This window comes from Cydia pomonella, chromosome 2 (assembly GCF_033807575.1).
Source record: "Cydia pomonella isolate Wapato2018A chromosome 2, ilCydPomo1, whole genome shotgun sequence".
Lineage (NCBI taxonomy): Eukaryota > Metazoa > Arthropoda > Insecta > Lepidoptera > Tortricidae > Cydia > Cydia pomonella.
In genome coordinates, this window is record NC_084704.1 from 6,112,220 (window position 1) to 6,138,577 (window position 26,358).

At 36.2% G+C, this 26,358-nt stretch overlaps 1 protein-coding gene across 1 annotated transcript; it reads left to right on the forward strand.

Moving 5' to 3' along the window:
* The first annotated feature begins 2,106 nt into the window (after window positions 1-2,106).
* On the forward strand, window positions 2,107-25,778 carry LOC133532377 (collagen alpha-1(III) chain-like). The gene is made up of 3 exons (XM_061870990.1): window positions 2,107-2,193; window positions 8,198-8,257; window positions 23,342-25,778. The coding sequence occupies exons 2-3, from the start codon at window positions 8,230-8,232 to the stop codon at window positions 24,613-24,615; spliced, it is 1,302 nt and encodes a 433-aa protein (XP_061726974.1). The 5' UTR covers window positions 2,107-2,193; window positions 8,198-8,229; the 3' UTR covers window positions 24,616-25,778.
* The last annotated feature ends 580 nt before the right edge of the window (window positions 25,779-26,358 follow it).

Here is a 26,358-nt window from a genome sequence, read left to right on the forward strand (position 1 = left end):
CTCGTAACTCATGAGGCCCTGGTACTTGCTACTTGCTAAATTAAATTTTTGGACAGTTTTCTCTCGATTTTGGCCACCGTAGCCTACGGGGACTAACAAGCAACGCTAAGCGGTCTTCGTAGTCTATGGGTGTTGCTATATTACGGGTGTCACATGCGTGTTTCGGACTTATGAAGTAATTGTTTTTACTATGCAACCAAATGAATGTTTTGTAAGTTGGCAGCAATGCACTTAGTTTAAAACTGTATTCGTTTTGATTTTGTTAGATTGGTAGCCATTAATCGCAGTAACGTTATAGCGATTAAAAGCACAAGTGCTGTTATTAGGAATAGACAATATAGACTTTTCTTGAAACCTTTTATGTATGTTCTTATATTCGTGTTAATGAATGCATAAATTACAGATAACAGTAGAGGAGCAGGAAAAAGCGATTTTATGTTGATTTTTCGTCCATTGTGAAATATTTTTTTACCCTTCCATATAAAAGACATCAACGACATCCAGAAACTTAATAATTATGTTTAAGGTAAAAAGTTTATCGCAGTGAGAAGTGTCGGAGTAGCCTCTTTCTCTTACACATTTTTCTATTTTAACAGCTACGTTCTATAATAATAGATGCCATGTTATCAGGTACGGTCAACCAATTTGATTCCTAGGCCACTATAGAACCATGTCATAATGACTTCTACGACAGTGCTTATTGAGTGATGCATGTCATGTATAGATCAGTTAAAGCGACAAAGGTTCTATAGTGGCCTAGGATTCAAATTGGTTGACTGTACCTACAATGTGTTTTATGATTTTGGTGTATACGATGGTATGGAGATACACGACTTCTTGTATCACGTAATTAAAACCGCTGTTTAATATTCTCAACTACAAGAGTTTTTCTGCTCTACAATAACGGCTCCAATGAAAAAACATATACATAAGAAAAAAATTGAGTATTTTTCATATTTCATTGTGGGGGGGTCACCCCCCTACCTGTAAAAAAATTACAACTTTGTAAAAGTTGAATTAACTACGTATGTTTAATGAAAGATACTGCAATTGGTCTTAACATAATTAACAAATTAAAATTAGGTATGATTTTCTTGTCCCGTCATGATCAGTATGGCGCCATTTTAAAACAGACATAAATTAATGAAACGTCACTCCTAAGACTCGGACTCTTGTTAATGTTAAAATGGTGCCAATGTTTATACATTGATTTTAAATTCACTCATTTTACAGAATTTGTGGTTTACATATTGTCATTGGTGCCACATCCATTACAGGGCTCTTTACTTTACTTAATTTACAGTACATATGGTGCTACTTTACCGCACTAGTGCGAAAATTAGCATATTACGTTACTGTGCCGAATATTTAAAGGGCCATATGTACTGTAAAACGTTGTACGATACATGTGCGAATAGGTAATTCGCAACTCGTGTCGATTTAAAACACTCCCTTCGGTCGTGTTTTAATTTATCGCCACTCGTTTCGAATTTCCTATTTTTCGCACTTGTATCGTAATGTACCTACTATTATAGTTCATGAAGGCCTGATAGTAATAAAATGTGTAGTATAAGCCTATCATACGAACTTCAAAAAAAGTTACTAATTTTATACCTACAGGCGTATTCTAATTTTAATTATAGAATATGAATTTGATCTGTATCAGATTAGATCTGTCAGTGTCAAAAGTGACGTTTTTGGTTGAAGAAATGTCACTTTTGACACTGACAGATCCAATCCATTGCTAATCCAGATCGAATTAATATCCTGTAATTTAAATTAGAATACGCCTGCTAATCGTTGGCAAAAACTTACTTACTAGTAAATCAATTATCATCGTCTAAGGCTTTTATTGTGTCACATTATGTGCCCAACCCTTTAAGAATCCTTACTTTAATTTTTGAACCTCTAGTTAGTCCACCAAAAAACTCAAATAAATCTTCCAAAATCCTCCTTCCGTACTGGAATTCCCGGTTCTCCCCATACAAATACAGTACCGAGAGCATTATCTAGCCTCGTGTCTTCATGGCCTGACTCATCAGGCAAGAAGAGGCTTCTAAAACCCTCCCTCGCGGAAAGCCTCGAGCCTTCTAGCGACCCTGTGCGCGCACCCTGCGTTGCCATGGCGAAGCGCATATAAGCGTGCGCCAGCGCCATTCCGCACAGTACGCGACGTTAGCCCGTACGCACACGGTGAGTTTACCGAATTTTTACAAGTGTTTTTTGGGGTTCGAGTGGTTTATGTGGATTTTAGTGATTTTATAAAAGAAAATATTTTGGTTATTTAGATATATTGTATCTTAAAATGTTGAAGCTTAAATATGCTGAAACTGAAAGTTGTGAAGTTTTCAGGAGTAGAAATATTTACAAATGTTTGTGTATTTTGGTTATTTTTAGTGAATTTATCAAAATTCTTACTGGTTAAAAACTTGAAACAATATATTAAGAAGTGAGTTTATGTGCTGGCAATATAGTAAAATCTAAACGCTTCAGCCAGTAGCCCAATGATAAGCTCATCAGAAGTTCATCAATAACATGAATCTAAATCTGTAACCAGATGCCTATTTTACAGTCACAGAGAACTAAATTTTTAGTCAATAAAAATAAGCTTTTCAGTAACTTTTATAAAGTTTGTTTATCAAAATACAATTGTAACTGGCTTGACCGATACTGGCTTGAACAATCAGATATAGGGTAGAATTGTATAGGAATTAATTTAATTGTATATCAACAATTTACAAGAATAAAAAACTTCATATATAAAAATTATGCCTAATTTCGATCAAGGCTTCATTTGAGACTAGCGACTCACCCCGGCTTTGCACCTTAACAAATTATACACCTAAACCTTCCTCAAGAATCAGTCTACTGGTAGGTGAAAACCCTATGAAAATGCATTCAGTAGTTTTTTAGTTTATCGCGAACATACAGACAGACAGATGCGGCGGGGGATTTATAAGTAGTGATGTTTACGTTTATATGCAAGTTTTCATCATAAATCTAAACCGGCTTGATTCAAAATATTAACCAAAGCGAAGCGCAGTTGGTAGTTTTTATATTATATGTTTTTTACGACACTGAAAAAACATCAGCTTTTCACCCATCATCGTAAGTTAGGTAAAAAGCGAGCTAAGCGCAACATACATACTTAATTTGGCACAGTCAGTTTGTCAGTAGGAAAAAAAAAAAATTAAGTGCTAATTCAAATTTTCTAAATATACCCTATATTTAGAAAATTTGAATTACGCTCCATTCTCTACGGACATGTTGGTTGTGTTTGAGTATATTATTGACGCCACACTGCAGTCCGCAGCATCATCTACAACGACGCACATATCTCGCGAATAATCTCAACCCAATTAAAACGGTCATAACGCTCTTCACACGGCGCGGTAATATATTCTCCTCATTATATTACTTCCTTGGGAACGTCACGGGTTGCCCAAACATTACGTTGACAAAACATTTTTCGCTTTGCTGGTAATTTTAGTTTGGACTTATGTAACAAATTTACAAGTAAAACATAAAAAAAAACTTTCAAGCAGAGTCGTCAATTTTAGAAATTTATATAACAGGGAAAATTAGAACTATGAGGCGCCCTATGATATAAATCACAGCCAAGAGCAATTAAAAAATGCGTAATTTTCTATGACATTAATATTTCGCCTAAAGTTAATAATTATTTTTCTTTTATAGGTACGCAAATTTTAGTTAAATGAAATGTATGTGTTCAGGTTTTAAACGTTCTTCTTAAGCCATAAAATGATACCTACCCAAGTACCCAAGAAAGAACAAAGCATACAAATACAAAGTATATAATATGCTTAAGCGTTTGCGTTGTATTTATAAACAAAAGAAAATTGAATAGCCCTAACGAACGAACTTGGCTTATATCCATACACGGCGGGAAGAAGTTGATAGGTAACTCGAAATATAAAATTGAAGGTATTTGAACCTTATATAATTATATTTTAAGTTCAAATTTCTTTAATTTTATATCTCGAGTTATCAACTTCCCGCCGTATACGGGTATATTCGTACACTCAGCATCAATAGTAGTGGACTACGCTTCAAAAATTATATTTTTTAATTAGAATCTGATATTACACGTTATAAGTATCATTTACATTACAAGCATAAGGGAGTACCTTCGCAGCGCTTTGTGTGCCTTTTTACTAATAAGAGAAGATTTTTTGCAATAACTCAAAAAACGGCTGAATTGATCATGTTCGCTATAGTTTCCATTGAAAGTATTTACTAAGCTTTTATTTAAGTAATGTTTTTTTTTCTCATTTCTTAGATCCATGATTCATAAATTAGAGGGAGGGAGGGAGGAGGGGCACATTTTATTCTCTCTTAAGAATAGTTTTTGAAAACCCTTATTCGTTTTGAAAGACCTGTCCAGCGATACCTTACACTACTGGGTCAAAGGAAAAAAAATTAAAAAAATATAATTTTGTATGCGAGGTACCCTAAAAAAATCTTTTTGTTGTTTTTATTTTACCGTTCTATCGCCATGCATGATTTATGTATCCATGCCAAATTGCATGTTTCTAGCACCAACGATCACAGATCAAAGCGAACCATATTCCATACTGGCCCCGGCCCGGTCTAGCGTTAGTTATCCTTAACTTTGATCAACACTTACGCACATTGAAAAATAATTTTCATATTAATAGCTTTTGTGCAAAAATAGTTACAAAATCTTAATGGTACGTTTCACACCTATGTTCGTATTTATTTCTATAGAGCGAAAGTTGTTTAATCGGGTTTCCAATCAATGAAGGTACAGTCAGCATCAAAAGTAGCGGATGAAACAACGCACCAAAAGTATCTGATATTCCGGATAACTTTTCCAAATATAGATAAATTTCTAAAATCCGCGCTCAAAAGTATATCTTTTACAGTCTTAGTTGTTCTATGTTAAAGACATCACTTTTTGTTAAGCCGTTACAGAATGAAACGTTATTTGATCCGCTACTTTGGATGCTGACTGTACTAGAGAAATTTTGCTACCTATTCATATTTTTTGGCAACCGTATCACGGTCTAAAAAAGCACTACGTTACTACGTTAAAAAACCGTGCTGTCCAATCAGCCACTGTCCTATTCGTAAGTTGCGTAGACAAGATGCCAATTGTTCACACTCCGTAGCGTAGCGTAGTTATCTCTCTCTATCACTCTTCCATATTAGTGCGACACAGACAGTTGCGTTTCGTCGCTACGGAGCGTTAACGATTGACATCTTTTCTACGCAGCCAGGGTGCCTAGCCAAGATGCCAATCATTTGCGCTACGACAACGAAACGCTATCGCTTTTAGTGCGATAGAGAGACAGATAGCGTTTCGGTGTCGCAGCGCTAATGATTGGCATCTTTGGCTAGGCCTCCTGATACCCCAGTCACGCATCCATTACCGACCCCAGTTGATATGGAAATGCACGCGGCACTGTTTGCTTAAACGCATCGTTTACATGAATATTTGACCTAGATCAGCCTGGATGGAAGGTGATTAGTGTTCAATACAACATAATGTTGGTACATCACTGCAAATTACATATAGGTACCTATCTAGTATTTAACTTTTGTGCTTCTAATGTCGTGTAGGTGAATGGCGGTGAACATAAGAGTTCATGAGATGTCATTTCGTTCATAAAATTCAGTAATAAGTAAGCAATCTTGATATCAGTTTCTGTCTTGATATCAGAAATCGCAGTACAAATAATTCAAAATTCTAAACTTTACCATCGAATGTCAGGGGGCCTGCCGCGAAAACTGAAATTCGCAAATTGCGGGGATCTTTCTCTTTTACTCTCACTAAAACGTAATTAATAATTAGAGTGACAGAGAAAAATGCCCGCAATTGACGAACTTCGATTTTCGCGGTTATAGCCCAGGTTATAATATAATTTTAATAGAATGAAGAGCTTAAACTTATCATATCTGATTATCATAAATCTTGGGTTCAAACCTCGATTGTACAGAAAAAATCGTTCGCGAAAAAAACGCAAAAATATCACTGAAAATTCGCTTAGGATCCTTATAATACAGTACAGACAAGAGGATAATTGAGTTCGTTTGAAAAAACGTTGACTCGGTGTCTTCTGAGACCCTCCCATTATTAGCCTCTGTTTGATCCACGATGAGCGTTGATCCACGATCCAGGGTGTTTCACCCTGCATTTACATATTTTTCCTGCCATTATATGAGAAATTTCATAAATCGAGAGACCATCCAGTCGGCCAAAAAAAATTTACTTCTTTACATTCATAACACAGGTACATCATGAATATCGATATTATCTAAGTTACGAAAATAGCAGTCGTGTTTCATTACTCGTGCCACACACTGAGCGACTGCTCGCGATTAGTCCCGCACGCTCATCGTGTCAAAGATCAGCTACCATTATACCATCTTTAGTATGTCTCGTGCTGAGGCAAAATAGGCCTTACTGCGATAGCCGCTTACGCCGTTATTATTAAAATCTTAAAAACTACTTCGACGCTTGGCAACGTAAGCGCCTACGACTCTAAGGTCCCTTTTCCTGAGAACGAAACATTATGGAAACACTTAAAAGAAGAAGATAATATCAGACTAGGAGCTTCATATGGCTTATTGATTTTTTAGTTTAGAAGGTTGCATAGTATAGACTGATTCGGTTCATTTTAATTGAATGGAAGTAATTAAGGTCGAATTAAAGAGTCAGATATTTTTAATTTGAAATGTAAGTACTCTGGTAGGTAGGTCAAAATTCTTACCGGTGTCTTGTTTTTTGTCCCTAAAAAATGTGACGGAGCGTACCTTTTTGTATGAAATTAAATTTAGTTTTAAATTTTTCGCATGGTAAATGTAATCTACAGCTATACGACACGCAATAGCACTCGTTATTTATTTGATAAAATACAGAAATACAAGTGTAACAGAGTGGTTCAAAACAAGACAACGAAAAGAAGTTCGACCCAGGTATAATAGTTGTTAGATTTGTAGCTAGCCCCCAACGGCTTATCCTTTGTCCATTGTTAACTAAAACGGCGCGTGCCACTACCTGCAAAAAAAAGGGCCCGGTCACTTTAACCGGTTATTTAATTACAACTCCTATGGTAATTGAAATAAGATTCAAAATGAACAAATGGAAAAATAATTTGCGATTTCTTGTGCGGTCCCTATACGGTTACTGAGTGCCGGCGAGTTGAACGCTACCGAACCAGCCTAAATTGTCCTCGATATGTTTAACAAATGCGCGTTATCGAAGAGCACACCTACACTGGTTTTTTGAGCGTTGGACTAGCCCACGCTCAGGTGCCAATTAGAATTATACGACCCTTATTTTTGCAGGAAGTGGCACGCGCCGTTTTAGTTAACAATAGACAAAGGATAAGCCGTAGGGGGCTAGCTACAAATCTAACGACTATACTCCTATATAACATACTGTCACATCGTAGCGTCAGCTTAAGAAAGAACCAGTACTTACTCAGAATTAGTCGGTGTCAAGTATGAACATATAATTAATTATACCTACCCTAAACTTAACTCCTCGCATGACCGCCCGGAGCGCCCGTCCGTCCGTTCGTCCATCTACCCAGACTTTCTCTAATCTAGTTCACATAGTTACATAAAGTGTATGAGAGGATCCAAACGGACTGATTCTCAGAGTTTAATGTATACAATTATAATGACCTAGGGCTATACCGAAATAAAATTAATGGTCTCATAATATGTAATTTTCGCCTTATTTCTCAAACGTCTCTTAGGGGTAACGTAACGTCAATATTTGGTATATATCTTCAACACAGTGATTTCTCATAAACTTTACCGGGTCGCTAACGCACAACGTGTTCCCCTTGGAGATTCAAGTCTTCGATAAACTAAGTACCTATCACAGAGTCATCACAAACAGGCATATGTTCAAAATTGTAACAATGAAACAACCTATAGTAGAGCCAAAGTCGTAAAAAAACGATTCCTGACTCAGGAATCCTGAGGGTCTAACCAAGATAACACTCGTACATCTCGTACTCGTACAAAAATAAAAATGTTTCAATTAACGTCTTTTAATGTTATCTTGGCTAGCCCCCCCTCCCCCCCCCCCCACCCGATAAGCTCAACTACAAACTTGCGTCTTTTTATTTTGGCGTAGCACGGCAGTCCGTAGCAAACCAATGTTGAATGTATTTTACTTACCTCCTGAATTTGTTTTCAGGTATAGCTTAAGCTTTGTGAAGCAGCACCAACATGATGCTACGTTTGTCAACTTTTATTGGTAAGTACTTGCCTACTAATTTACTCTTACTTAATAAACCCCAGTCTACATAATAAGCCTATTAAAAACTCGTTGCGAAAGCCTACCACAATGCCATATTTAACAAATCTGACAATTGACATTGACAGATTCCTTAAAAACCAAGCTACTTAAGAATCTTAAGATGAAAGTTTTTTTGTAAGTCTAATTCCATTGTTTAAACGCTATCATCAATAAAACAATAGTAGACAGTAAAGTAACTTCGAATAAAATAAATATAAGTAATTTAATAAATTATATTTAATTACCGTTAGACTTTTTATGAATTTAATGCATAAACTCGGTTTTTATCCAGACCAATGGACCAAATTAAATTTTCTATAGAAAAGGGAGTACCTATTAGACTTAATATTTAGGACCAAGTTTAGTAATTTTCTCTGACGTAGTTTACTTAATCATTCTGAAAAAAGAAAATCTTAATTGACCTCTGTTGATTGTGGTTATAAATTCCATACTGGATCGATATGAGGTCCCACTAAAAATTTGTCGCACCATAGGTATAAGATTTATACTGATCAACGTACTGCTTAAAGCTGTATTGGTGGAATAGCGGTATTAATTACAAGATCAGTTTCAATCATGTCAATCAAGCTTCACGCTTGACCAGATTAATCGCGGCCTACAATTATGGAGGTACTTTAGATAAGACAAAAAATTCTATGACATGCTCAAGTTTGTACCTACTAGTTATCGCTGAAAGAAATGTTTGCATAATAGTAACAACAATTTTGTTACTACTTACACAAAAAAAAATGGGGCTTGCGATATAGTTCATGTTACATAGTTGATATTAAACAAGATTTATGAATTACTTACTCTATGAGTTCGGCTATAAAAAAAAACAGTGTACAAATGATTAAACAATTGGATCCAATAGCGTACCTATATTGCCTTGTTGTACTTAATAACACTAAACTCACGCTCTTGATTTTGAATATTGTGACAGATTGCGAGTACCTATGTATATATGCACAATATACGAGCACATTAGAGTAACACGATATGTCTGCACTCGAGAGCAAGGAGCTAAGGAACAATAAGCGTACACAAGAGCTGGGTTACTGGAAAATTCGGGTTACTGGAAGTTAGATGAAATCTGCATATACCTCATTGTGATATGTTCATTAGTATGTGGTAGAAATATATTTTATAAAATACTAATTTGAAAGAAAATTTTACTGTTATCTGTAACTTAGCCATTTATAAAGACAAAGTGCGATAATGTAAGCGCACATAGCACAATTTTAATACCGGATTACTGGGTATGGACCATCAAGTGCCGGATTATCGAGATTGCACAGTATTTTTAGGATAGGAATAGGATTCTGCATATATAATGGAAAATTAACTGAGCTGAGGGACTGAACATGTGAAGTGCTTTCTTTGCTTGCAAGTGTATGTGTTTATGACGCGGTATTGCCGGCTAACACTAAAACACTAGCACAACCCAAAAAGTTAATGTTGCAGAGGTAATCAGAATATCTAACCAAATAAGATGGAAACGTTTATTACCACTTTTAACATAATAATAGTTTTATTACTTTTTGCATTGTATAATTGTGCTAGATGAGCATATCCTGGCTCAAATTTTAACAGAGAGATTCGCATATAATTTGAATAATTAATCATGTTACTTAACTGAGAGTAATTAGTGTCGACGCAGGTCGTTGATCAAAATAACCGTAACCCCAGACACGCCTGTTACTTTCGCATTACATGTAATTAGCAGAATTATTTATAAAAAAACAAAATACCTATCTGATTTTTTGTTTCACTGAGTAATCGCGACTTCATATTAAGCCCGCCACAGGCGAAGCGATAATATACCAAAAGATTGCTATCTTATGATATATTTTACGTACCATTTGACAGAGTCCACACACAAGCTATAATATATTTTTTGTAATTGGCATCTTACGATATCTTACAGGAAGGCATCTTATAGATAGCTCAATATATTACGATATATTTAGGTATATTTCGTCTCTCTCACAATGTAGGTGGTAGACAGTCAGCGATATATATTTAGGTATCGTTGGCGTGTGTGGTGCTTAGCTATACAATAAGATATCGGTCGGTATCTTACGGTACATTAATACATATCATCGCTCCGTCTGTGACGGGCTTAATCATTTAACGTTGTCTGAATGTTGCCAGACGTTTTGGCCTCAATTTTTTTACGACTATTTCATTTTGTCAAATGTTATCGCTACACTACTACCTATGTTACAATAGTCATACATACAATGTTATTACTCGTGAGACATTTTTTTATCTCTATGATTTGTAATTATTTTATTACTCTTCTTAATGACATACGAGTATACCTACTTCTTGCTGGCTCATTAGTAAGCAATTAATGTTTGTCATCATAACTTATTATACTCGTACGGCTATTTTTATTGAGATAGGTAAGGTATCCTAGGTTAAACGACATGGTTGAGTTCACCTGAACCTGACGCGCTGCTGATGTAAAACCACATCCACACACATCACAATCAAAATAAATTTGAACGAATTACGATTTTAACTGGTTCTTACTAAATGTAGGCCTAGCCTATAGTTCAAACCAATTTCAATTTTGGAATCTTTCGCTTGCTCGGGTATCAATATTAGCACGAGCTATTAAACAACAACTTTGCCCCCTTGTCAAACAAATAACAATACACAATACAATACAGATTCTCATTATTGCATAATCTCAGAATAAATGTACATGGAAACACACAAACTAAAAATTATATATGGAATTAACTGACCTTATTTGCTTTGTGTTATCTGTGCCAACTAATTTTATTAGAGAAAAGTCAATAAAAGGAATTGATTTCCTTATGGACCGAGGATGCGAGGATGGGAAAGCAATATCAATTATTTGAGCACACGAATCATGTCAATAATCTTGTCTAGATTACCCGTAATGACAGCTGGGTCAAAGAGCGACAACACAGTGACTTACGCATGACACGTGACTTTTACATTTTACAAATCACGTCCAATAATGCTCTCAAAATATGACAGTTCATTTTTTATTGAGTAACTGTCACGTGAAATATTTGTAGACATTTCTTGGAAATTTAGCACATTAATTTATTTAGAAATAATACGGTATAAACATATTTCTTCAATTATTTTTAACGTAAACCCAATTAAAAAAGACTTTCTGAAGTAACTGTCATAGGGACCATCATTCGATACGAGGGCACAGAATAAATAATAATACTACCGTATAGAAATGACACTTCCTACAAAACCGAAGTTTGACCGCGATTAAAGGACGAAATATGCTGTCTCTTTCTAATTTATGACACTATCCCTTTCGACCATTCAGGGTTGTCAAAATTCAAGTTATTCTCTTATCTGTGGTCGTGCACGTATAGGACGTCAAGTTGTGCCAACCCTTATAATTGCTCGGGGCAATGCTGAGCCGAACGCAGCCGGGAAAAGCCGAAAGGAGTAGTGTCGCCCCACTGACAAGGGGTATAAACATTCAAAGATTTTTTTAAATGAAATAATGTAGGCTAATTTAATAAAGCTCAGTGTTAGAGGTTTCCAATAACTCGTATAATACGTTATATAAAAAATTACAGAGTTGTTGTCTAACCAAGAGATTCGTAATGCAGCGCATGACGTATAATCCCGTCCGAATGAAATATTTTGATAGTTTGATGCCGTGGGTGGGTATTCTCAGAACTGTCGCTTTCTCAAACCAATTATGAGACACGTCGATAAAGTGCTAAGCAATACTTTTTAATTAAATGTTTCTTTTTGTTAGAAAACCATTTGCTAGGAGGATTTATCTTGATTACAAAGATGCGAAGATTCTACACGGGTCAAAACACTTTTAGTAGTTTTATGGTTGTCTTGTTACTGACCACTCTGTCATATTTTTATGTATCTTCTATCAAATAAACAAAACCGGTCGAGTGATGTTGTATATCTTTCTAGCTATAGATTACACGTGCACGTGTCAAAAATTATAAAATAAAATTTAATCTCTAATAAGAATTGTGATCCCGCGTAAATAGATTCTTTATTATTTATAGGAGACCACCAAAATAAATATTCTGGAGTGATAGAAGATTTAGGGCCTACAGTATGTGTATATATATTATATTCTGACCTAGAATTAATACCGCTTATAAGGAGCCCCGATTTGCTCAGTAATACAGTATTTAACTCTTGCAAGCGTGCAAACTGCAAACGCGGCATGAGTTGGTATTAATGTTTTCTGTACCTACCTATCTAAAGTCTTACCCCCGTATTCATAAACGTATGCTAAAGTTGACAAGCCGCTAACAATCGTTTGTCCCTTTCCGACGTATTATGAAATAAAATCATTTTCATTTTCATTTTCATTTTCATTGGTATGATGGAAAGGGACAAACGATTGTTACCGGCTTGTCAACTTTAGCACACGTTTATGAATAAGGGGGTTAAGCTTTTATGGTACAGGAAAACAATAGGATGAAGTTAGTTGCGTGAAATATAAATGATTTAAAAAAATTAAGCGATGTTTCGAATAAGTATTACAGCGAAGTTATCTTGACACGTAGACGTAGGTGTTGTTAACAGACCTTCCATGCAGCTTGTCAAAAGGCTTCTGTTCGCTCGTTTCTAAAAGTTATAAAATACAGAAGTTTTATATTACACATCTTGCCTACCGTATGGAATCTGGCCTACAGCCTGCGGGCCACACATCACCCATCGTTACGATTACCAACTCTCCTGCATCTCGCAATGCCGCCGCCTAAACACAAAAAGGCTTATATCATTAGAAGACTTGTACTAGCAAAACATTCTTGTTTGACCATTTGTAGATCTTATGTAATTGCGATAAGGTTCACGAATTGTTAGCTTACTGCATGAATGGTGGCATGGAAATAAGACTTTGTGAAGTTCGTAGTTCGAGAGGCGTTTGTGGAAAAAGCACCGATTTTGTCTCATCTTTAAAATAAATGCATATTACCTTGAGACGCCATCATACGATCCATGTTCCATAAACCTACCCTAAAATCAAATCATATATAAATCATTCAACTACAAATAAATTGGTTATGTAAGAAAAAGTACATTATTTATAATACGCACTTTAGAATACAACGCTAAACATTATTTTGAATCTTTAAATACTTGCTAGAAGTTTAAAGCAAATAAGTAGGTATATTAACCTTCATATAATCCACGGCTCATTGCTTCGACAATGAAGCGTTTTAGGTTAAGTATTAGTACTAGAAGATTACGGAATTGGAATTATGTGCTTAAAGCCGGTTGCACTGTATATTTACTATAAGTATTTATGTCATAAAGAAAAAAAGAAAAATTATTATACATAATATACTTCCATAATTATATTAATTTCTGTCGCGAAATTATCGGGGTCAGTGATATATTTGAGAAATAATACTGTACCTAACTAAAATCAATTAGCAACACTAGATTGACTGGAGCTGAACAATGCATGCGTGTAATTTATCTAATTAGGTATCGTTTTAATGTTCTATTGTAGATAAGCGCTATATGTTTAATAGATTTGCCTTACTCCCATAAGAAATATGATCTAGGCTAAAAGAACTGGTACTGAGTAATTTTATAGACACAAGATTTCTTCTCATAGCCATAATTATATAATTTTAAACTGTGTTTTTCTCTGTTTTTTTAAATTAAATTTATAAATCGAACTAAAATCATGGCAGCATTTTAATTCGCATAAAATTAAATCTTGGTGTAATCAATCAAAAAATTAAAAACGAAAACATGACTATCAGAATAAGCACTTTTCAAATTAAAACTTTATATCAATCCAGCATAGCTACCACTAAAATTGTATTAAGTAACCTGTTATTTACCGATATTCGGTAGTAGTACTTTTTAGGTTCATAAAACAAAATGAATTCGAGACCCGGAATTACTAGGTGTATGTAAACCCATACTACACTAGTTTTCCTGAGCGTTTTCTCCGCACGATGGGAATTGTAGCCACGAAACGCTACGTCAATATTATTAACCCGTAGTGCAACGGTTGCGACCGCTCCGTCCCATTGCTGATTATATACGAGCGCCGTGCGATGGGTAATCCGAAGCTGATTAATGAATATAGTTTTGCGACCTCAATAAGCTACGGTATCTGGTAAGCGTGCAACGCGTCTTGGGAACGCTTCCTGAAAATTACGAAAGATGTATGAGAAATGAAATCACTGAATGCGAAAAACATAGAATTAAATCAGTCCCTTTGAAAATCACGCAATCTATCAAACACAAAATAAAGGAACTTCAAATAAAAAACATACCTAGTTAGACCTAATCAATATGGAGCATTTTTGTGAGTGATCAGAATCCACAAGAATTAGAATTTTCAAACCTTTATTAATCCTCTGTCATTAGCAATTGACGATTTTGAATTAAATTGATTCAAATGAGCATTTTTGTTGCCAAGACATGTCACGTTAGAACGCAGCCCAAATTTTTTTCTGAGACTTTTTCTTCTGATTGATCATATATTTTCTCTAAAGGAATTTAATCAGTGAGTGATGTAAAATTTAACCCGGTGACTTGGGTTACATGGGTATCGCATGGCATAGTTTCCATTAAGATTCCGACATCCAAAGTTTTCCACCTAATCTCTCGTAGATTAATCGAAAACCATATAGCCATGGAAGAGCATAAATTACATGACCTATGTGTTTATTAAGTTTTTATAAGGCAGAGGAAATATATTTCGCACGTGATTTTGAACTTTGTCTCAAAGTAATAAGGTTCAATTTTGCATACTTTCTGACATCCTTATGTCTTATAAAGCAAAACTTTTAGTTCGTACAACTACCTATCTATATATCTTACATAAACAGACAGCTCTAAAATGTGATAGTTATATAAGCGAATTAAAATTAGAATTATTTATTTGGCAATCTTAAGTGCAAAATACTGCACGTAAGGCACCTGTCTGCGCCAAGAAGGCCCGGTTCTTAAACTTGCCTACTTTCAAAATGTAATTTATATAAGAGGGAAAGGGTCCAAATTTTGCGTCCTTCGCTAGTACCATAGACAAAACTGCTTAATAATATAATAGAAATGAAAAACTTAAATAACGATGGGCCTTCTTTAGTGCACTTGCACCTTCTTTACATTTAGCAATTAAATAGGTACTTAAAGTATACTTAACAAGGTATCTTTGGGTTTCAAGATTCCAAATTTTAACATAAACGGTACGACTGTTATTCCAAAATGTCAGAACAGTCCCAATAATTGGTTTTCACTTGATTGTTTTAAAGGTCATCGAACAATGTCCAGTTAGTCATTAGGGCCAATTTGGAGTTTAGGAACGGATAAAAACCATTAAGAAAATACATTTAGACTTTTGGATCGTGAATCCATTATTATGCACGACGGGAAATAGGTACTTCTCTGGGTCTTTATTGCTAAAATTATAGTAACTTTATAATTTTACTTATTTCTGTTATACTAGTACTACTATACTATTACTATTACTATTATATACTAGTACTATTATTTCTGTTACCTAGTAGTATACTAGGTCTAACGAGGGCAACAACCCACAGATTTATAATGATTGCCTTGTCTGGGAACAAAAAAAAGCATGTAGTCTATGGTTTATAACCGGTTAAACAACTTAATTAGTAGAAAAAATTTCAAATTTTCTATGGGATGATAACCCTTCGCGCCGATATTTTTTAAATATGCCGCTTTGTTCTACCGACGGAATAGGCTTGACAGACTATAACTATGTTGCTTTGGATGATAATTATAAACGATTGCAGCGACATCTGCGTTAAGCTTTGCGCGTTTGTCCTCATCAAGTACAAAACAATTTATGTTACACTGTATTAATTTTTAACAATACTTTTAGTCAAACAGGTTGTGTAGAGTTGTACAATAGTCTAAGAACTGGTAAAGGAAGTAAGCCCTATCAAATCAAAATTAGCAACGTCTTATTATAACATCTTATTCATAGATAATGGCGGGATATTATTCTTTAAAATAATAAACATCATTTCCGTCATTGTTACCTTCAGAGACATGAAGTACCTAGTTCAAGATGTGCTTCCGAGTGCTTATCACTACCCCTGTATATGTCATCTTTAAACTTAGTGATTGTCAATATAGGTGATAGCAGGGTGTCATGTCAAATATCGGGCATTAGCATGTTGAGGAGTAGGTTTACCTTACCTACCTATTGCAATAAATAGATGTTTCTTTTATCGTTTAAACTAGTGGCATACAAACATACCGCATTTATCATTGTGTTAGAGAAGTACAAAACATGAAATACATCGATGCATCGTAGGAGTCAGTGTCTTGTAGTTTTAACAAAAAACATACAACTGAATAGAGAACCTCATTTTGGAATCGGCTAGAAGGGAAGCAAGTTGTAACAAAGTTGGTATATACATAATTTACAAAAAAAATTGCAAACGCAAAAAAAAGTACCCTATATTGAGGAATAATAGATAGGAATAATCCATGCGCTTAGGTTCCTTTAGCAATATTCTACTATGCTACTAATATGTTTGTTGTTATTCACTAAATTATAAAGGTAAATATTTAATCACCCAATTATGTACAATTTCGCACAATTTACAAGCAGGCTTCATCCTCGTGACCAATTTGAGCAGCAACAAATAACATGACGTTCTGCACTTCTGAACTGCCGAGTTTCATAATAATTTGTACTGCACACGATCAGTCCCTAAATATACAGTTAACTTGATGTTTGGATTTGGACATTGTAATGCAGCCTACTTGGGTGCAATTTTACTTCCTAAATTCTTAAACTTTCAACTTAATCCAATTTAAAGAAAACAATCACATTTGTTTTTCAAAATCAGAGAATTTTTGCAAGAGACCATATTGCGAACTTTTGTGGATATTAATCTAATTTACGGTCGTTAAATTTATTGAATAATAGTATAAATATACATTATTAGTTTTCGTCTATAAAACCTAGAGTTGTCTGGGGCATCGTCCCCAGGACGCTTGCTGCATTTCCCCGTTGGATCGTTTTTACGGGCCTGTACATTTTTATTTTTAAATTCTGTGTACCAATTGACTTGAAAAGGAAATCGTACATCTCTGATATAGTAGATATGATAATCATAAAGATAAGAAACATGTCTAATTATAACGCATATATTACGTGAAACTCATCGCACATATTCCCAGCCCAATCGCGTTTCTCATTGCACAGCATTTGCAAAATCTAACTTACACAACAATGACATAAACTGTAGCGGCAGAACATCTTCGCACGTTATCAAGGTACGACTTGAAAGTCTTGAAACCAAACCCTTGCTGCTCATAACCGCAGCATCCAATTAAAACTGATCTTTATATCCCAATGAATAGACATACGAAATCAGGCCTGGTTAGTTGCCAACTACAAAATTAAGCTTGCGGTGTTGGAAGTCTGGCTTCCTAGTTTCGTTGTACTATTTCGTGACGATTCAGCACGAGACGCCTTCAGCGTGATAATTTAAAATGGTGTACGTTTATTTAATACCAAATATACTTAAGCCTTTTATTATATACGCAGTTTTCGCGTGGTGGCGGTGGTTTGTTTCTAACGTGGAACGTTTCCCCATACTATCTGAAGTATATAAACTGAATTTTTCCTACAATATAAGTGATTTTACCCTATTTCATCGTGTGTTTGCCAATGATTGGTTAGATTATTACCTTACCTACTTAACACCAATAAAATTGATCACCTGTCAAATATATTTAATGCACCATTCTCAATTATTTCGGGAAAGTAAATTAAGTAAATTGCACAAATCTTTAAGTCTTACAAAATTCTCTAAAACCTAATGAATAGTTATTAGGTTATAGATAACGTACCTACATATCTACTAAAATTTGCAATGCTAGGTACTATTACAGGTATCATCCTTCACAAGACCTACTCCAATAATTCAAGTCATCTTATTAATTTTAATGATTTTCCAAACCGGCATTCTAGGCGTTAAGAAACTAAATAACATATCTCCTGTGCCCTGAGCTAGAATCATTATACTTTGCCAAACCAAAACCACCTTTAGATCTTCCTGATAGAAACCATTGAAGTTGTTAAAGATTCACACTTAAGTTATATTTCGTCACCGACAAGATTGTAAGAAATCGGTGAAAATCACTACCTTAGCACGTTCGTCGAATGATCTTAATATTGCAATCGTACCTTTAGGTAATTGACTATCTCGATATCGATCATTATACTCGTATTTCTCAACTCGTCCCCGTGTTGTATGGGTATTAACTGTTAACATTAACACCCATTTTAATTATGGTGTTAGTAGTTTGGCTTTGACCTCGACCCGATGTGCGAACTATGTGGAGTATAACAGTATAAACAATGGCAAAACGACCAATGATGACCCTTTCACAATGGTGAGATAGTAAAACAATTAATTACGCTTACACATAATTGAATACATAGGTGGTTTAATTGTTCAAAATGATATAAACAATAGAAGCGTGAAGTGTATACTACATTTTTATAACATATTGAATATAGAAGAACATATATCGCATTACTTAATCGCCATTTGATATAGTGTCTTCTGATTTTATGATGAATTCTAACATTTTATGTTGTCGTTTTACGTGCTAAAAGTCAGTCATCATCGCATTGATTGCCTTAAGTTTTAGGAATCTCTGCCATAAAACTTGGTTCGAGTGGTCTAAGTCCTAAGTGGTTTAATATTTTGGTTGTCTTGGAGAACCATAGTTGCAGCACCAAAGAGCCGTATCCAATGACTCCATGCGTCCTTTGTATTCACTAGTGCCATTTCCACCTTTTACAGTATTCAAAATCTCAGATAACATTTATATGATGATAACTCATATTTTAATATCAAGTTACGGATTATTATCCTGCGATGAAGGAAGAAACCCTTAGAGAATTATTGTAATAACGCACTTAGTGGCTTGCGGTAATGAAGATCTGTGTAAGACACGCGAGGAGGTCAATTTGACAAATTGTTCCTCGTCAAGGGCATGTCAAAATCGTTCAGGCTCATCCGTCTTAAATATAATAATTATTACGGCTGTGCTGTAATGTGCTGCGCGTGTATAATCAAAGTTAGTAGGTACATAATAAAAATTGCAAAAAAAAACACAAGATTAAGATGTGATTATTCAATAGAAATGTGAGGTTGCCAAACTGTGTCAATTCATTCATATACGGACTTTAGCTGGCTTCAGCGGTTTTGAATGGATTTGCGTAGTAATTTGTCATTATCGGTATACATATTGCACAACTAGCAATGTTAATAAGAGAACGCGGCCATCAGTAGATCGCTCCCAGCTTCGCATATTGCCAAATTTTTATCTAAACGCTATCAGTATGCACGGATTCTAGTTTATTTTTCCTCAGTTTTGAATCCCGTCAGTATAATTTATCATTATCGCGACATTGCACAATCGCCAATGTCAAAGTTTCCCAAGCTGGGAACGCGGCAATCAACAATCGCTCCCAGCTTCACGTTACTCGCAAATTGCTGTCACGTGAGTGAGGCCGATCCGAATTGCAAACTAAACACCGTTTATCTGGCTACATCTATATTGCATGTTATCTTACAATAAACTTAAAATCCGGCAGTGACCCTAACTGCAAAGCTCCGGAGTTCGAGTTTCGGTACGGATATATCGCGTATACCTAAGTATGTAAGGGCCGCTTGCGCGTTCCAGGTTTAGCCAACAGTACAGTTTAACCCTCTCGGTCTGTACCTATACTCGGTTAACTCCGAGTTAATTGGCTAATCCTGGAACGCGCAAGCGGCCCTAGTGTATCGTCACCACATCGTCACCAAGTTCCCACAGACAGTAGAAGACAAGGTTTGCTTAGTTAGGGATGGGAGAAATGGGATAGTTTGGGTCGATCTGTGTTGACTGTCCCAAAATAAGCAACAATAAAGATTCTACATAAGTATTATTTGTCCATGGAAAAAGCTACTTTTTCTTCACAAAGGCACCTATTTTATTTCGCGATACCTATTTTTCGTTCACTTTGGAGATGAACTTAAGTGATGTGCATAAGGATAATAAATACAGGTAATGTGGAAATTGTAATAATATAATTATGTAAATATATACTAACTCATTACCATATGCATTTAATGCAGGAGCTGCATTACCTTTGAGCACTCCTCAAACAAAGGCCAAGTAGCAAGGGAAGTAAACCCACTGAAACCAGATCTACCTATACACGCACAATAATGAGTGTTGCTTCACTGAAAACTGTTTCATTTGCGCACACGAAACTACCATCGTCTGATCCTATCAGTTAATAGAATCATTTGCTAGATAAAGAACTTACCCATTTTGTTTTGGCCAAATTAAGCGATCTACTTGTATTCTGCAAAATAGGTATTTCCATACAATGTGTAAATTAGCTAGTTACCTAACTTTTTATCCACTTAGATTTAATTTTAGATACAAAGAGGCATCACAATAAACGATAGGTACTATACTTATTTGGTAATGCAGGTAAATGCCTGAATAAGCGTCCGCCATCGGCATTTCTTTATTTGGAGTAATTTGGACAGCTCCAACCAGGTAAATGCAAATTTTCATAAACGCCTCTTTACGAAATCTAGGTCAGAGGATTGGTGGGAATCAAAATTATAGCGCCTTTTATTTTTCGTGTATAAGTTCTTGTTACTTTTTAATTAGCATAACACAGTACGAGTATTCAAGGCCAAAAACATAAAGTCAAAAGTCACACACTAGTTTTTATTTAGATTTAAATCAAAAATGGTATTTTGTACTATATAACTATATTGAACTTTAATTATTGTTAATTAGGTTTCATAGTGAAGTGCATCAAAATAACAATTGATAAAGAATCAAACGGCAAAAGTCCTCTAATTTTTTTTTTTTCAACATATGTACTTAAGCAATATTGGATTGGGCTGATAATTGAATGCGGCAAATTGGAGCTTATCAGGCTGTATCGTTAGTACAATTAACGATGAGCTGGTTCCCCGCAGCTTCGGCAATTTTCCGACATTTGCGAAACAGTCTCACGCGATGCCATCTCCCTCATTCTATTGTCCAGAGAACACTTAGAAACAAAGCGATACTCAACTCTATATTCATTACTTTATGGTTGATTATCTTAAAATCTCTACAGTCAGATGCTATTGTCCAAGATTAAGTGGCAAAGGAATTTGAACTATATGTTAAGGTACTTTTGATTGAATATTGTTTGTCTGCTGGTGCAGTACACGTGCTTGTCGAGGTCGGTGGTGTAAAAATCATGCGTCTGAGAAACAATCTCGCTTGGATTAGACATGAGTTACAGAGACGTATTTAATTTACCTGTAAAATAAATTAATTATCTAACATTATTCTACGAAACGTCCCTACAGTTTGTATGACATGAATCAAATCTATAATTCCAACCATCCGTGCAGCATCACGATTGCCAAAAATTTGAATTCATTCCAGGCAGATCTTCATGTATGGGTCAAACAGATTTTAGAAAAAGGTCACTTCTGTGGGCAAGTCTACAGGAAAGACACGAACTAGTACAAAGTAAAACAATCGTGAATGAAGATACATAATCAGTACCCCTAGTGTAAATTTAATCGACATCATAACGTGACGAACGCGTTTGCGTTACTAAGTCTAATTTTGTATAGGATTTTGAGTTTCCAAAACGTCCCGCTTGGCGCGCTCTTTCTAAATCACATACAAAATGAGACTAAATGCAAACGCGTACGTCACATTTCGAAATCGAATTTATTTACACTAGGGGTACAGAATAAAACTGTGCCTTCAGATAATAAGTAGGCAGTAGGCCAGTTGTCAGTTTTTCAATATTTGTACTTCATAATGATACTTAATAATGAGATTAACCCTAAATTGGTCAGATAAAAACACGGAAGTAAGTGATTATGATTATGTTATGATCTTTCTGTTATCCAAAGAGAGGCCTGAAGTTTTATTACTTAACCGTACTTAATATTTAATGTGTAGTTTTATTTAATAATTGTCTAACACGATACATAACGTACCTATTACTATCATATCATTATCATGTACTCATGCTTTAGCGTAATGGTAAAAGATACGGGCTATTTATATAATAAAACTTGGGTATTATGGACAATATACGAGCGGAAGCAATTAAACAACTATATTAGACAAATATGCAGACGATCTTATTGTTACATTAAGCACAATGGCCATATTAAACTTAAGGTGTCGACAAAAACGTGCGATCCCGAAATTCATTGTAAGGCGACGACTAATTCGTGGGAGATTATGACAATAGCTTTAATTGTGAGAGTACTGGGTAGCAAACCGTTTAATTTTAATATTTTTAGATCAAGGCTTTGCTCAAAAATGTTAATGAGGTACATGTTGAGATGATAGTGCAGTGTTCTTAATGAAGTACACATGTTTTAAACGCACACGGGCTTTATCAAAACGCAGAGTTTTAGCAATGTTAAGTTCGCACAAGCACATTGTTGTGTGCACTAAATTAATGAATAGAGAATGCAAAATATCTGCTGATATTAGAAATGCATGAGTAATTCGTCTGTGCGTTTGTCTGTCTGACTGTTACCCGCTGAACAGATTTAAGATGCAATTTGGTATGGAGATAATTTGAGGCCCGAGGAAGGACATAGGATTATTTTTATCAATCATCATCAACATTCTTTTCAGCCGAAGACGAAGTCAAATGTAGGCTTTATAGGTAAAAATATTTAGACCTCAAGCATTTATTAATCATCAAATGTTAATAATCTCAGCAATCATACAATGTAAATATACGTCTGCAGTAACACTCAATTCAGTCTTTCATGTAAAAAATGTCTAACGCGTATAATTTTCTAAGATTACCATCTTATGACTTTGCACATGACCCCATACATTCTTAAATAACATTATGTATTACATTGTCTCCTGCTAGATGGAAAGATTTGCTTTATCTCCCGACAAAACGTGTCTTTTTACCGGCCCATTGAACCTAGACTGTGAATTGAATGAACCTATTGTGCTTAAATCTATTTTTTCTTGTTCCAGCGTTACTGGCTGTTACATTAGCCCAGAACGGCTACGAATACAACAAACCGAACCAACCGTTTGGACCAGGCACTACGTCGAACCGACCCGGTTTCCCTGGAACCGGTGGGACCTCTGGCGGCTACCCCAGCTCTCCGACTGCGCCATCTTCCCCTAGTGGACCTCAGCGTGACGAATACCCCAGCACTGCAGGTGGCTCTACCCCGGGTTTCCCTTCTGGATCTCCAAGCTACCCTTCTGGCCCTAGTCAAGGATTTCCAGGCTCTAGCCAACGACCAGGACAACCTGGGCAGTCCGGATCGCAAGGTGGTGCCGGATTTCAGCCCACTTTCCCATCTGGGCCACAGCCGGGACAGCCCGGCGCGGGACCGTCTGGAACCGGTTTCGGCTCCGACACTGGCGCCTACGAAGGTGGAGACTACTCTGCTATCCCCGGTGAACCGGACAGGGACTACCCCATCCTTACCGAGATCCCTCAGACGTCCTTCAGATGCGATGCTCAGGCTTATCCAGGGTACTACGCCGATGTCGAGGCCCGCTGCCAAGTCTTCCACGTGTGTGCCAACAACAGAACCTATGATTTCCTCTGCCCCAACGGAACCATTTTCTCGCAGCAAGTCTTCGTCTGCGTTTGGTGGAATCAGTTCGACTGCAACTCTGCTCCTGGTCTATACGAGTTGAACGCCAATCTCTACCAAGAATCCCCAAGACCCGGTTCTGCTCAACAAGACTACGCTCCCCAAGGTCCCTCAGCTTCGTACCCCGGTAGCATTGGTACTCAAGGTCCTTCCTCATCTTACCCTGGAGGCAACACCCCTCAAGGTCCTTCATCATCTTATCCGGGAAGCAGTATCCCTCAAGGTCCTTCATCTTCTTATCCCGGAGGCAACGCTCCGCAGGGCACACCATCCTACCCAGCCAGCACTCCTCAAAGGCCTTCCTCGTCCTTTCCTGGTACCCCGCAAGGGCCTTCGACGACATACCCTGGTAGTTCTGGACCACAAGGCCCTTCGTCCTCTCATCCCGGGAGCACGGGTCCATCTTCTGGTTTCCCAGGCTCTAGCAGTCCGCAGGGACCCACGTCATCCTACCCAGGATCGCAAACTCCGTCGGGTTACCCTGGCTCTTCTAGTGGAACCTTCCAAGGGTATCCCTCGGGGGCACCCACTGGTCCGAGCTTCCCCACCGGGGGAAACACCGGGAGACCACAGGGTCCCTCCAATGACAACTACCCACAGACACCCAACAGAGAGTACCTGCCACCCAGAAATTGAGCCAACCCAATCTATTGGTATTACAAAGTAACTATCTAGATAGAAAGACTTTTGGAGCTGTTAAGTTAGTTTTAACTGTAGTCGCGTTGTGAAAACTACGCAAGGAGTAGTTGCCATAATGTTGTATTTGTAGCCAGCCAGTATTCTGAGGATTAACGTCATTTGACACACACCTACATAGATATTTGTACAAATAATATTGGAACTACCTTGGATATCAAGACTAAGTATTATTATTAAGTACTAAGTACTTAATAGTAGGTACTTAGTTATTACCTACTCCTAGATATATATATTATTTTTCTGATGTCATGTATTGAGTAAATGTGTCAGGGCATTAAAGTTAGACAAACGATAAAGTTGGTGCTGCCTAATGTTTTAGCCTTTTAGCATTTAGCATAATATAAGAACCTATAGGTATAATAAGTATGAATATTAGCTTATTTTCCACCAAAATCCTTCTTCTTCTTTTAATATTGTTTGTGTACTAAACTAACGTTCTTTGTTTCTTTAAGTCTTGTTTTATAAATAAAATTATACTAACCAAACGGTGCAACCTGCTGTGCCTTAACTAAAGTTACCAAATCTAGTGTTCGTAAATATTAAGATAATCATTAGGTAATTTTTAATACAAAATACCCGACATTTAAAGTAAATTAACCAGGGATCGGAAACCGGTATTTTTTGTATGAGAACGAAAACGGTATTTTTTCGTTCTTTGTTAATTATTTCATTCCTAATCGGGCAATCTAATAATACGAAGTCGTTATCTAAAAACACAACTGAGTCCTACATTTTGAGTATAAAATAAACCGAAATATATGGTTATTTCGATGTTTTTGCAAAAAACCGGTTCCGATCCCTGAAATGAACACTACTTTTAATATGTATGAAAAGTTGAAAGTTTGTGTCTCCTACTTTTCTTGAACTTTACATCACAATACTTTTATATCCAGGACTGTAATGTTATTGTTATATATAATTATAGTATATATGTACATATAAAAAAATATTAAACTGAAAATGGATTTAAATGTCCCGTCGGGGTTAGTAAAATCACATATCTAAATATCTAATTACATACTAGATTATGAAATAATGTATCTTGTACCGATACCGTTTGTAATTACACTTGGGAAATAAAATAAAACATTATAAGAGCATTTAGTGTTATGTTTTCCAGTTTCTTAAAACCTTGTTCTATCCTTATCGATTGTAAGTACCTTACCTACCTCACTGATCAATAATCATTTGGATTTATAAAATCAAATAATCCATATATCTTGTAGCCACAAATATTTAAATAGACATAATTTTACCTCATACGTGTCTGTTCTAAATCGTTATAGGTTACAGAGGAATAATTCTATCGACACCTGAAACGAAGGCTGCGGTCTACTTGACCAGACACGCCGTCAGCAGCGGGCGTCAGGCCGCCGCCCGCGACTGACGAAATCTGAATACTACTCGCATTTTCGTAAATGTAGTTATAATACGTAATCCATATCCGCGGTCTGGCTCACCCATCAGGCACAACGTACACATGTGGCGGACTCAGGTCACCCGCTGCGGACGCCGACCGGCATCCATACGGCATCCACCCGCTCACGTTAGAAATAATAGAGATGAACCATTTATGATTTTATTTAGTGAAGTCTAATAGGGAGTATTACTGCAATGTTCTGCTGCCAGAGTGCAGCACTAGCAAACAACCTAAACCATCGGTAATAGATAGATAGATAA